This window comes from Thamnophis elegans, chromosome 6 (genome assembly GCF_009769535.1).
Source record: "Thamnophis elegans isolate rThaEle1 chromosome 6, rThaEle1.pri, whole genome shotgun sequence".
NCBI classification, from domain to species: Eukaryota; Metazoa; Chordata; class Lepidosauria; order Squamata; family Colubridae; genus Thamnophis; species Thamnophis elegans.
Window position 1 is genome coordinate 51,169,978 of NC_045546.1, and position 11,937 is coordinate 51,181,914.

Here is an 11,937-nt window from a genome sequence, read left to right on the forward strand (position 1 = left end):
GTTATCAAGAAAATGCACAGGATACATTACACATGGTGTAGAGTATCAATAATTGTGGATATTTAAATCATCTGCCATAATTCTCCAACATGATAGGGATTGGTCTTAATCTTATTTGGTTTTCCATTCTACCTTTTTACCAGATAAAAGTAGTGCTGTGTATGGTATTCAGTAGTGCTCAGTGGTACAGAATAAAAATACATATTTTTCCTCTGAAATTAACTAATTGACAGTGATACATAGAGTTACTTCTGTAACATTTTGGGTCTAGTTAAAAAAAATAAAATACAAAAATGCATAGAATAGGAACTACCAAAAACTTAGTTTACTGATCACAGCTTCTCTATCAAGAATACTCTCATTGAGTATACTGTGTATAATTCTGCCACAAATGCTATGAGTAGTCCCTCTTTTCCATAGCTGATAACCTTTTAAAATTGATTCTACAGCAACGTCTGAAAAATACAAAATATCCAACTAATTCCAAAAGCAAAAGTAAAGAAAAATATTAGTGACAAATAATAATAATAAGCAAAACTGGAACACATTATGAACAGTCCAGATATAACACATATAATAAATATCTACCTATAAAACGTCTATTGAGGCCACCAATGAAACAAGTACCTGCAACACTTACATATGAATATTTTAAATTAGAAATATTTTTAATAAGTTATGTATTGTGCCATTTCTTGGAATAGTAAAAATAGTAATAATTGATACGATGACAGGTGCATTGCATTTAGTCCCTTATATCTAAAATGGTAATGCTTTTCCAATATCTCACAATAATTTACTTAGCAAATTCCTCAAGCTCCAATTTTGTAATCAAAGATCTTAAAAATTATAAAATTCCACATGTTAATATAATTCAACATTAAAATATTTAACATTAAGAAATGTCTCCATAAATCTATATACAATAAATGTCAATACTGTAAGTCACAAGACTAAATCATATGAGTTAACAAACCCCAATTTAGAACTATGATTGTCTTAGCTGGATCTCTCAGTAAGTATGTGATGCTTTCACCATTTATCTCCACACTAGACTGCTTACACAAGTGACAACAGGACCTACACATAATATTTTTTATCGCTTATCCAAGAGCCCAGTTATCTCTCACCATTGCTTTTTGACCTTTTCTCTTCCAGGTGAATATAAAACTAGATCAGTGTGTGAAAATGAAGAATTGAAACTACACTGCCATGAATCTAAATTTCTTAACATCTATTCAGCCTCTTATGGCAGGTCTGCCCACGAGATGGACTTCTGTTCAACAAAAATGGATTACCTTCCCCAATATGGTAGGCTGACAAAATTTATGTGAGAACTCTTTATTCTTGAATTTAAGGGTTATATATAACATTAGTTTTTATCCCAGAAAGAAAAAAATATTTGCCTTTCCTGACTCCCATTAGCATGGGACTTGAATGCTTCTGGTTGTTTCCCAATTCAGAATTCTTGGAATTGAGCAACTGTGAGTATATGACATGAAATTTACCTGGAAAAGTCAATGATGGTTTCCTTTATAATCATGTTTTTTTCATGCATTCCTTTCACTCTGCTTCTGTGTTTCTGAATGGCATCAGTGGTTAAAAATGATTACATGGAAATAGTTCCAAATTAATAGTAGATGTCAAATATGCATTTGTTACCATGACCTGGAGATTATTATCTTCCAGGTATATATTGTATCAAGCAATGATTTACAAGTAGGTCAAGAACTTCAGAGGGAGCTTCTGATCCCATTGTGTGTAAAAGTCAGATGGGTCTCTGCCTTGCAAAAAAAATTTCTCTCTGCAGGTTACGTGCTTTGAACTGTCCTTTTCCTGCTGGTTTTTAAAATGCTGCTTTCCCAAGGATTTTTTTCACCTTATTTTTACATAAAATATTCGTAATTTTAAACAGCTTATATAGATTTCTCTTGATCTTAGTCACAGGGCATAATAACTATCAGACAAAATATCCATAACTGAGGAAAAAGAAAAGAATCAAAGGAGGGAAAACAAAGGATTGTAAAGACTAGGTAACTAAAATATTAAAATGTTGGTGCCAAGAAATTCCATTGAAAAGCATTCCAGGATGCAACTCAGTGCTCACCCAAAAAGAAATAAATTGAACAAAGCGTTGGAATTCCAGAAATAAGCGCGGTTGCCTTAATGAGATTTCAGTTGAACCACATATCCAAATCTGTATAGGTAGTCCTCAATTTACAACAGTTCACTTAGTGACCATTCAAAGTTATAACTGCACTAAAAAGTAAGTTATGACCATTTTTCACACTTACGTCCATTGCAGAATCCCCGTGGTCATGTGATTTACATTTGGATGCTTGACAACTGACTCATATTTATGATGTTTTCAGTGTCCTGGGATCATGCGATCATCATTTTGCAACCTTCTGACAAGTAATGTAATTAGGAAACCAGATTCACTTAACAACTGTGTTACTAGTTTAACAATTGCAGTGATTCGCTTAACAACTCTGGCAAGAAAAGTCATTTAGCAAATTTCTCACTTTGGAACAAAATAAATTTTGGGCTCAATTGTGGTCATAAGTCAAGCAAAACAAGATGTGCCCATAGCCACTTGCACCATTTCATTTTGGACCAGCTGTATCCTTCAAGGGTAGAGACAAGGGCAGCACATTACAGTAGTCCCAATGAGAATAATGTGAGAACAACCTTTTGGTCCAGAATAGGTGTTAATTAGCACATTAAATGTATCTGGATGAAGACCCTCCCCTCTATGGTTGCCACATGTTCACTGAGCAAGAACTGATTTGTACCTTATAGATAAGTTCCACCTGGGATAGCACAAAAACCAAAAAAGCTAAATTAAAAAATCCCTGGAAAATGATGGACTGAAGAACAAGTTACTGAAGAATAAGGTGGAATATAAAGCAAGCTAAGAAATAAATAATAGACTTGAATTATATTGTAAAGAATAGCAATGCTCACTTTCTTACTAATCTTTCCTTCAAATCTCCCTCTAAAATTGAAAAATTTGGCTGACAGTGTGGAAGTGACAACACTGGTTTGGCTGCATATGCTTGTCATAAGTTCAGCATAAACTCCTGTATAAGGAGGTAAGCAAGCATACCATGTCTCTTTGCTTTTGCTGATCAGGGAGATGCTTTTGGCCAAAGAGAGTCATACATTCCCTGTCTTTTTGTTATTGTTAGGGCTATGATGATCACATCAAATTCAAAGAAAGTGTCAGGGTTCCAAATAGCATCCAAAATTAAGTCCGAGGCAAAATATTTCTCAAAGTTCCAATTTATTAAGAAAGCCATGTTGGCACATCTGGGAAAACCCGAATCTGAAAGATTCCTGATTTTCCCCACCCAGTTGAAAGTTCAGGATATTGCCCCCACACCAGTGGTGGGTTGCTTATCCCATTCCAACCAGTTTGGTTGGAATGGGGCCGGCGGCATCCTCGTGCACGCGCACAGTTCACGCATGCATTGTAGCGCCTGCGCGATGCTCCAGATGCTCACGGAGAATCGCGCAGGCGCTGTATGTGCCATCCATCTGCTCACGGAGAATCGCGCAGGCGCTGTATGTGCCATGCGCCTGCATGGAAGCGCAGAAGCCTTCAAAGACCGGTAAGGAGCGCGGGCGGGCGGGTGGGCCCTTCGCCGTTCCTGGAAGTTACTTACTTCCGGGTTCGCCGACCAACCAGTTCGCGGGGACCGCCACGAACCGGGTGAAACCCACCCCTGCCCCACACCCATAAGTCCATCACATGGTCCAATCTTCCACTGCCATGCTGACAGTTCCACCCATCTAGTTCCGGTCAGGTGCAGAGGTGCAGAGGTGTAGAGACAAAAGGATGACCTTGGATTCTAGAAAGGAATTTTATTTTGGTTACATAGCATTTAATTCCATACCATCCCCCCCTCCCATTTTCCCACAATAGAAACACATAGTAGAATAATAGAAAGTGTGGCAGGCCAAAGATCCAAAAGGGAATATGGCTGCAGGCCTGACAGAAAGATTGTAAGACTTGAGTATACTCAATACACTGGTGAATTGAACAAGTTGACACAAGTAATACAAGTGTATCTCTTTAAACATGATTAAAAATAATAATAGAATTCCATGTTAGCACAAAGAACAATGCAAATTGTAACTTGATTACTTTAACTTTATGATTTATTTAAATAACTGGTCCACTACCCTTATTAGTCTGCCCAGTATTTTGAATTGGCTAAAATAGGAAGTTTAGCCAACTCAAGCTTAGCCCTTAACCCTAATTTCAAACTAATTTTTTGTCTTCAGATTCCTAATCAATTAATAGGCAATATATCAGTTGAAAGACAATATATTGCCCAGGGTAAATTTACCTGAAAGAGACTGGCTAAACATTTAGGTTAATTTATGCTCCTAAAACATACTCTAGTCAGCATGCTTGGAAAAAGGTTGTGCAATACATAATTTAATGAAAGGGTCATATTCATGGTGAAATCATATGTAACAAATATATAGTATCATTTATTGTTCCTAATATAGCCTTTCTACATAATATATTTAGTGGAACAGAATAATCAATATTAGCCTGCAGAGGATGGTATCTCTTTCCATTCTTGTGATTCCAATTAAAAATAATTTCCCTGAAACCATTGCTAGTCCTAGAAATTAACTCCCAAAGCAAATTACTCTGAATAAGAGCAGAAGGGAATCTGCGCCAGAATCTACATGCCACATTCCTACCCTTCGTGTTCCCACCACACAGTATTTAGAACTTTGATTAATACTCTGCTGTTTCCAAACATAATTGAGATAATATTTCTTTCCAACACATATACTTCCAGTATTATACGCTCACCAATATACACATTGAAGTGCCAGGAGCCTCAATTTCACTATAATTGGCTGTTAGTTATTCCATTGAATAGATAGCTTTTGTGTAGTAGAGGAGAGACACCAGAACTTGAAAATAGAAGAGGCTTTCAATAGAGAAAAGAAGACTTGTCACATTTATTAAACTTTGGGCAATTTATGGCTTCAACAACTCTGCATAATTTGCATGTCAAAACCCATCTAAAACCCAGCTAATTGGTGACTTAAAGGATCTTTCCCTTGAAAACAACAGATGCTGGACTATTAAATAGCAGCTCAGACCAGGGCTGATGTTTTACCACTAGTTTCAGAACTGCTTTGATGGCTGCTTCTTTTCATTTCCAGCTGGATATATGTGCACCAAATAAAAACCATCAGCATTATTTGGCACCTGTCTGGTTGCTAACCACTAACTGCAAAAGATGGGCAAGGATTGCAAGAGCTTAGAATGAACTGTATTTTTTCTCCAGAGGTGATCATGAAACACAGGTTGTTGGGGTCTTTTTTGCTTTTAATTCCTGTTCTTTATCTTCAACTTAAATGGGACTGCTTTGATTTTTTGGGCATGGATCTTTCTTATCCTAGATTCATTCACTGCATTTGGATATTCCATTGATTATATTAGAAATCGCAATCTTAACAAAGGATAGTTCATCTAAATGACATGCAGACTGCTCATTTCAGACAGAGAAATCCAACATTTTAAGATGCATAAAAGGGAGATAGTTTGCATTTTCAGGACAGTGTGGAAGTATTCCAACATATTTGCAGTCCTGTCATGTCCCTGTAAGTACCAGCTGAATCAATAGTGCACATCTACATGCATCCAACTTTAAGGTTTTATCTCCTTGTTTTGAAATAACTATTTATATCTCTTCCAAGCTATTCTTCAAGTAGTCTTCCAGAGCAAAACCTCAATTTTGGTTTGGTAATTCTGTGTGTTTATTTATGTGAAGCAGAAGAAGGAAAGGGGTGTTATTGTCACATATCTGAAGGCATTTCCCCCTTTTAATAATTAAAGTAAATTACTGGCACATATTGCATTAATGCTTACATTAATACTTACAAAGATTTAAAGCAAAAATAATAGCGAATCCATCAGTATTTTTTCTCTATATATACGTGTGTGTGTGTATGTGTGTGTGTGTGTGTGTGTATGCATATGTATATCAGTGGTGGGTTTCAAAATTTTTTAGAACCTATTTGGTAGGTGTGGCCTCTTTTGTGGGAGTGGCTCGGTGGTCTTGTGACCAGGTGGGCATGGCCAACGTGACATCACTCATGCACACTCAGTCACATGACCCCCACCCACAAGTCATGCCCACGGTGGCAAAAAAATTTGGGACTCAGATGAAGGGAAGATGGGGGAAGTGAGGGGAAAACTCCTCAAAATAGACTGCTGAAAGATTTATGGCCAAAATTACATGTTGGGGAAAGCAATTGAGGTGATCGGAGAAGGCAGGACAGGGGGGAATCCAGGAGAAAACTATCACATGCTGGGGAAAGTAATTGGGGTGATCAGAGAAGGCAGGACAAGGAGGAATCCAGGAGGAAAGTACCACACACTGAGGAAAGCAATTGGGTTGATCGGAGAAGGCAGGACAGGGGGGAATCCAAGAGGAAAGTATCACCCACTGGGGAAAGCAATTGGGGTGGTCGGAAAAGGGAGGACGAGGGAATCCAAGAGGAAAGTATCACCTGCTGGGGAAAGCAATTGGGGTGATCGGAGAAGGCAGGACAGGGGGGAATCCAGGAGAAAACTATCACATGCTGGGGAAAGTAATTGGGGTGATCAGAGAAGGCAGGACAAGGAGGAATCCAGGAGGAAAGTACCACACACTGAGGAAAGCAATTGGGTTGATCGGAGAAAGCAGGACAGGGGGGAATCCAAGAGGAAAGTATCACCCACTGGGGAAAGCAATTGGGGTGGTCGGAAAAGGGAGGACGAGGGAATCCAAGAGGAAAGTATCACCCGCTGGGGAAAGCAATTGGGATGGTTGGAGAAGGCAGGACAGGGGGGAATCCAGGAGGAAAGTACCACCTGCTGGGGAGAGCAATTGGGTTCCTTTCCCCAGCATGTGGGGAAGGTTGATCGGAGAAGGAATCCAGGAGAACACTATCACATGCTGGGAAAAGCAATTGGGGTGATCGGAGAAGCAGGACAGGGAGGAATCCAGGAGAAATCTTCTGAGCTTGCCGCTGCAGTGGATTTTGCCACCAGACCCCTCCATGCCTCTCTCTTCACCACCTCCACTCCCAGGTATGGTGAGCCCCGCAATGGGACTCGACACCAAATTGCACTCATGCACTTGTGCCCTGCAGTCACACATGGCAATGCCACCCCACCCTGGGTTCCTCCTTTTGCATTCTGTTTTCGTGCCTTTGGGTGGAGGGAAGCGGGCCCTGCACAGCATCCCTGCTCTGCGCTCTGCTCCACCTGAAGGCATGAAAATGGAACACAAAAAGTTTGGCTGCTTTCAGCTGCCTCTCTCCTTCTCTTTCACAGCCACCTCATTTCCAATGGGGGGGGGGAGAAATCCATGCAGAGGGAGGAAAAATGCATGGATTTCCCCCCTCCATTGAAAATGAGGCGGCTGTCAAAGAGAAGGGAGCGTCCACCATGTGGGCTTGTCCAACAGCCGAATCCTCACCTCCTGTTCCTTCTTCAGTTGTTGGACAAGCCCACATGGCACGCACTGCTCCCTTCTCTTTGACATCCGCCTTGTTTCCAATGGGGGGTATCCATGCAGAGGGAGGAAAAGTGCATGGATTTCTCCCCCCCATTGGAAACGAGGCAGCTGTTGAAGAGAAGGGAGCGTACGTCACGTGGGATTCTCCCAATCCTCCACTCCGGCAAAGGAAGTGGATGGGCAGGTACAAGCCTGGTGCGGACAGGCGGGACGAGCGAGTGGCGACTGGGCAAGTGGGCCGGGGGAGTGAGTGGGAGGGCAGGCCAAGGGAGGGAGTATTCCGGTATGGGGCCTCCGGAAAATCAGGTACGGAAAGGCATGCTAAATTTCACCATCCGGTACGCCCATACCGGTGCATACCAGCTGAAACCCACCCCTGATGTATATGCATATGTACATGCACATAAAATACGTTTTGATTTTAAATTAAAATAATATATAAATAATATATAATAATTCATTTTATTTTATGAAAATGTCTAGAATTTTAATCTGTATTTTAAATGAAAATTCCAAGGTGCAATGGTTCTGTTCATAAATTAGATGATTCTAAATCAGACATGCTGCATTTGCTGCAAATCATATATAAAGCCTTCTTCTGACTCTTAAGACTGACCCTGGGGTGTTGGGTTTTTTTTGTTTTTGTTTTTTGCCACAGTTTTATTAGTTGGCTACATTGGGATTGTTGTATTTAATGATTAAGTTTAGTTGTGTTGAACTGGTTTACCTTAAATCAATCTGTGCATTCAGTCCACAGCAAAATCTCTTCTTACTTTCTCTCCAGTGTGTTGGGTGGGGTCACATAATTGGCTTGATCATACATTTTTATACCATCACTGCAATCAGCCAACCACAAATTCTTGGAAATTATGTAAATGATCACTTCTTCCTGGCCTTTATCAGAAGTAATATCTATATTTAGTTGGGCTTTCTGAGTTAGTGTTATTCCTGTACCAATAGATTTATATCTCTGCAAGCAGGTACCAGTAATCTCTTCAGATAAATCATTTTTGTTTATATGTGCATATTTCTTTCTCCTTTCAGATTGTTTTTCCTATTCAGCTTTAGAAGTCTTGTCAAAGAAGTGCTACGGAAAGCAAAGGTGTAAAATTATTGCTAACAGTCATAACTTTGGAAGACCATGCATGCGTGGGGTGAAAAAATATCTCAATGTCAGCTATGCATGTGGTAAGAAAAGTATGGAATCATAAATTTCACAAATCACAACATTTCAAAAGCTGGGTATCTTGCATATATATGTAAAATTCATATTATTCCAATATTTTAATATCTAAGAGAGGTATGATAATAATTTGGTTTACAATTTATATAATTTGACTAGAAAACACATTGGCAGAAATCTAAATATGTTTGTTGGACTGATCCAAATTCTTCTTGGATGATCATAGCTTTGAAATTAGTCAGGTAATAATTGAAAGGTCATATGGAATTTGGCCTGTTGATTATTGAACTTTCATATATTTTCAGTTAGTTTATGATTGGCAGTGAAGCAGCAATGCAATCCATAAAAGCCACCAATTCAACATGACATATTTGTCGACTTCTCTTTATAAATATTCTTGATTGATTGATTGACTTCTAAAACGTGATGTGTGAAAGAAAAAAGCTGCTATCAAATTTTTCAGTTTTGTCTGAAGGAGAAGCAGGATATATGTTTTAAAATTAATAGATAATATTTTTTTTATTTTCAACTTTACAGTCCCAAGATTCATACTGGCAGCAGTTAATCCAATGGTTACCATACTCCCTCCCTCTTGGAAGCCAAAAGAAGATGAATATGGTAAATGTAATTGTTTGCTATGGACATTTGCCTTTAAGCATTTGACCTAGAAGAGGAGGGGTCTCTCTTCATGGAACTTTGGATGGGCCAATGTTCACTTCCTTATGAATGGTGTAGCACACCACAAACAGCACACACAAAAGTGATGAGGCGAAGACAAAGAAATGGACAGAGCCAAATAGAAGTTGAAGCTAAACTAATTAAAGACTAAACTGACTTTGTTGTTTATCACATGAACAAAACTTTATTGCAGAACTGATAAATAAATAAAATACTCATCACTTAATTATTAGGTTAAAGACGTAATTCTTCTCATATCTAGCTGGTGGGAATCATAGCTTAGAACAGCAATCCCCAACCTTTGTGGCTAGGATAGAGGGGAACTGGGCCACACAAGTAGTGGGCCATGGCCTGGGGAACCTCTGGCTAAGAACATGTTTTGTGGAAAGAAACCTCTTATTTATTTTTTGATATCAACAGTGCTAAAAAATTCCCAGGGGAAACAGGAAACAAACAAATTATCTTAAAGCACATTCTCATGTATTTATGAGTTGTGTTATATAATAAAGTAAAATAGACATTTAAAATTAATTTTGCTTTAATGCATAAAATGTGTTATTGGACACCTGGAAATATGGAGATGTTAAAGAAGGTAATTGCTTGTGGTAGGATATTTAAATTATTCATTTATCAAGTACATATTCCTTTTCAATTTGGAAAGTTAGTTCAACTACAATCTAATTAAGGAACTTTTTTTTCTTTCTCACAGATATAAATTTTGATCCAAAAGAATCAAGAATTCCAAAGAAGGAAGGAATTATAATTAGCAGCAGTTTGGCTACATTTGCATACATTAGAGGTAGACCATTTTACTTTATATCCTTGTGTTCTGATAAGAAATCCTGTTAATGCTAGCAGTTACATTTTCCAGAATTACTAAAAAATATTAAATACACATATTTGCAGCATGTAAAACTTCATTGATTTATTATGGTATATCCTTTTGTGAACAATATCTTAAATTAATACCTTAATTTAAAGTATTATTTTGATTTAATTAACTCCATGGAGGAAAAATCCTTGAAGAGAGAATTCACATTTTTTCTGGTACTGGTGGTTACAGGCGGAGTTAAATAATAGCATTTTGCTGATCTTGAAAAATGGGGGGAAATTGATCTGTTAGGATAGGGCCATAACTCAAGGCCCGCGGTCTGAATCCAACCCCGGTCTTAAATCTGCCTCATAGGTCTGCTGCGCCTCTAGCAGCCAAAATTGGGTGCGGGGGGGGGGGCATGCATGGGCCCCATGCCTTGTTTTAGGTCTGCATGGTCTCCTGCAGCAGCCTGCTGGCCAAAATGTGCCACTCTGTGGCCTGTTTTGGCTAGCAAAGTGCTGCAGAAGACCGACAACAGGTTGCAGGGGGCATGCTTACAAGGCCCCCATGGCTCATTTTGGCCAGCATGGTGCTGCAGGATTCCACCGCTCCCCCCCCCCAGCTGGCCCGCAGAGAACTACAATGCTGATCTGGCCCTCAAAGGAATCCAGTTTGACACCTCTGTGTTAGGATATCCAGAATTGTAGGCAAGAAAACTGGAATTTTATAAGAAGATAATAGTAAACTATTTTTACATTGTTACAAGAAACTGTACAGATCCTGTATAGATATATTCTTATATCACCTAACATCATATTTTTCTTAAAGAGTTTTTAAAATTTTGGTATGGTACTTTATTTTCATTTCCATATTGCTCGTCAGAAACATTAGCAAGATCTGATGGATTATGTAGATTTAAATATTAAACGATTGTCTCAGAAGTCTAGGCTTTTCAGAAATAACAGCAAATTATTATCATTTCCATCCTCTCTACATAAGACTCTAGTCTGGGATTTTGTTTCTAATTTCAGATCACCTTGAAAGAGCTGCTCTTTTGTTTGTGTCTAGTGTTTGCATTGGCCTAATGCTCACACTTTGTGCTCTGGTAATGCACATTTCTTGCTGTGATGATGTGATAAAGCTACGGAAGATGAAAAACCATCTGGTGCTAGAAAATCAGAAGGCTGATGGAAACAATGAGGAGGAGGATGAAGAAGAGGAAGAGGAAGAGAGAGGGGAATCTTCTGATTCAGATTTTACTGATGAACTAACAGGCTTATGCAGGACTTCATATTCAGCTTATTGTTCCCTGGATACAGCTGAATTGGCTGAAAGGATAGAACGGCGAGAACAGATCATGCAAGAAATCTGGTTGAATAGTGGCTTGGAAGCATCTCCTACTAGAAGCTTCAGCCCATTCTATATCAATGAACAGCAGTGCGTTTGTTTTGGATAACATGCACCTCTTTTCTTAAACTACCTTCTGTGAAGGATCATCTGCAATGTAATATAATAATTATTACAAAGCTATATAAATAATTATTTAAAATACCTTAAAACAGTTTTTAGTTGCATATTTTGAATGCTTGCCTCCAGTTTATTGTAATTAATTGTAATTAGATTTGGAATTAGATCTATACAAATAGATTTGTATGCCGCCCAATCCCAAAGGACTCTGGGCGGCTTACATAAAACAGTTTAAAAATATTAAAAAGAGTTTA

At 38.6% G+C, this 11,937-nt stretch overlaps 1 protein-coding gene across 1 annotated transcript in view; it reads left to right on the forward strand.

The window, feature by feature from the left end:
• EVA1C (eva-1 homolog C) overlaps positions 1 to 11,711 on the forward strand; it is a 43,592-nt gene extending 31,881 nt beyond the window's left edge. The window contains exons 4-8 of the mRNA XM_032220143.1: positions 1,159 to 1,311; positions 8,586 to 8,729; positions 9,262 to 9,342; positions 10,112 to 10,201; positions 11,248 to 11,711. Coding sequence (XP_032076034.1) covers positions 1,159 to 1,311; positions 8,586 to 8,729; positions 9,262 to 9,342; positions 10,112 to 10,201; positions 11,248 to 11,672 — 893 coding nt within the window. The 3' untranslated portion in view covers positions 11,673 to 11,711. The remainder of the gene's footprint in view (positions 1 to 1,158; positions 1,312 to 8,585; positions 8,730 to 9,261; positions 9,343 to 10,111; positions 10,202 to 11,247) is intronic.
• Positions 11,712 to 11,937: the final 226 nt, after the last annotated feature.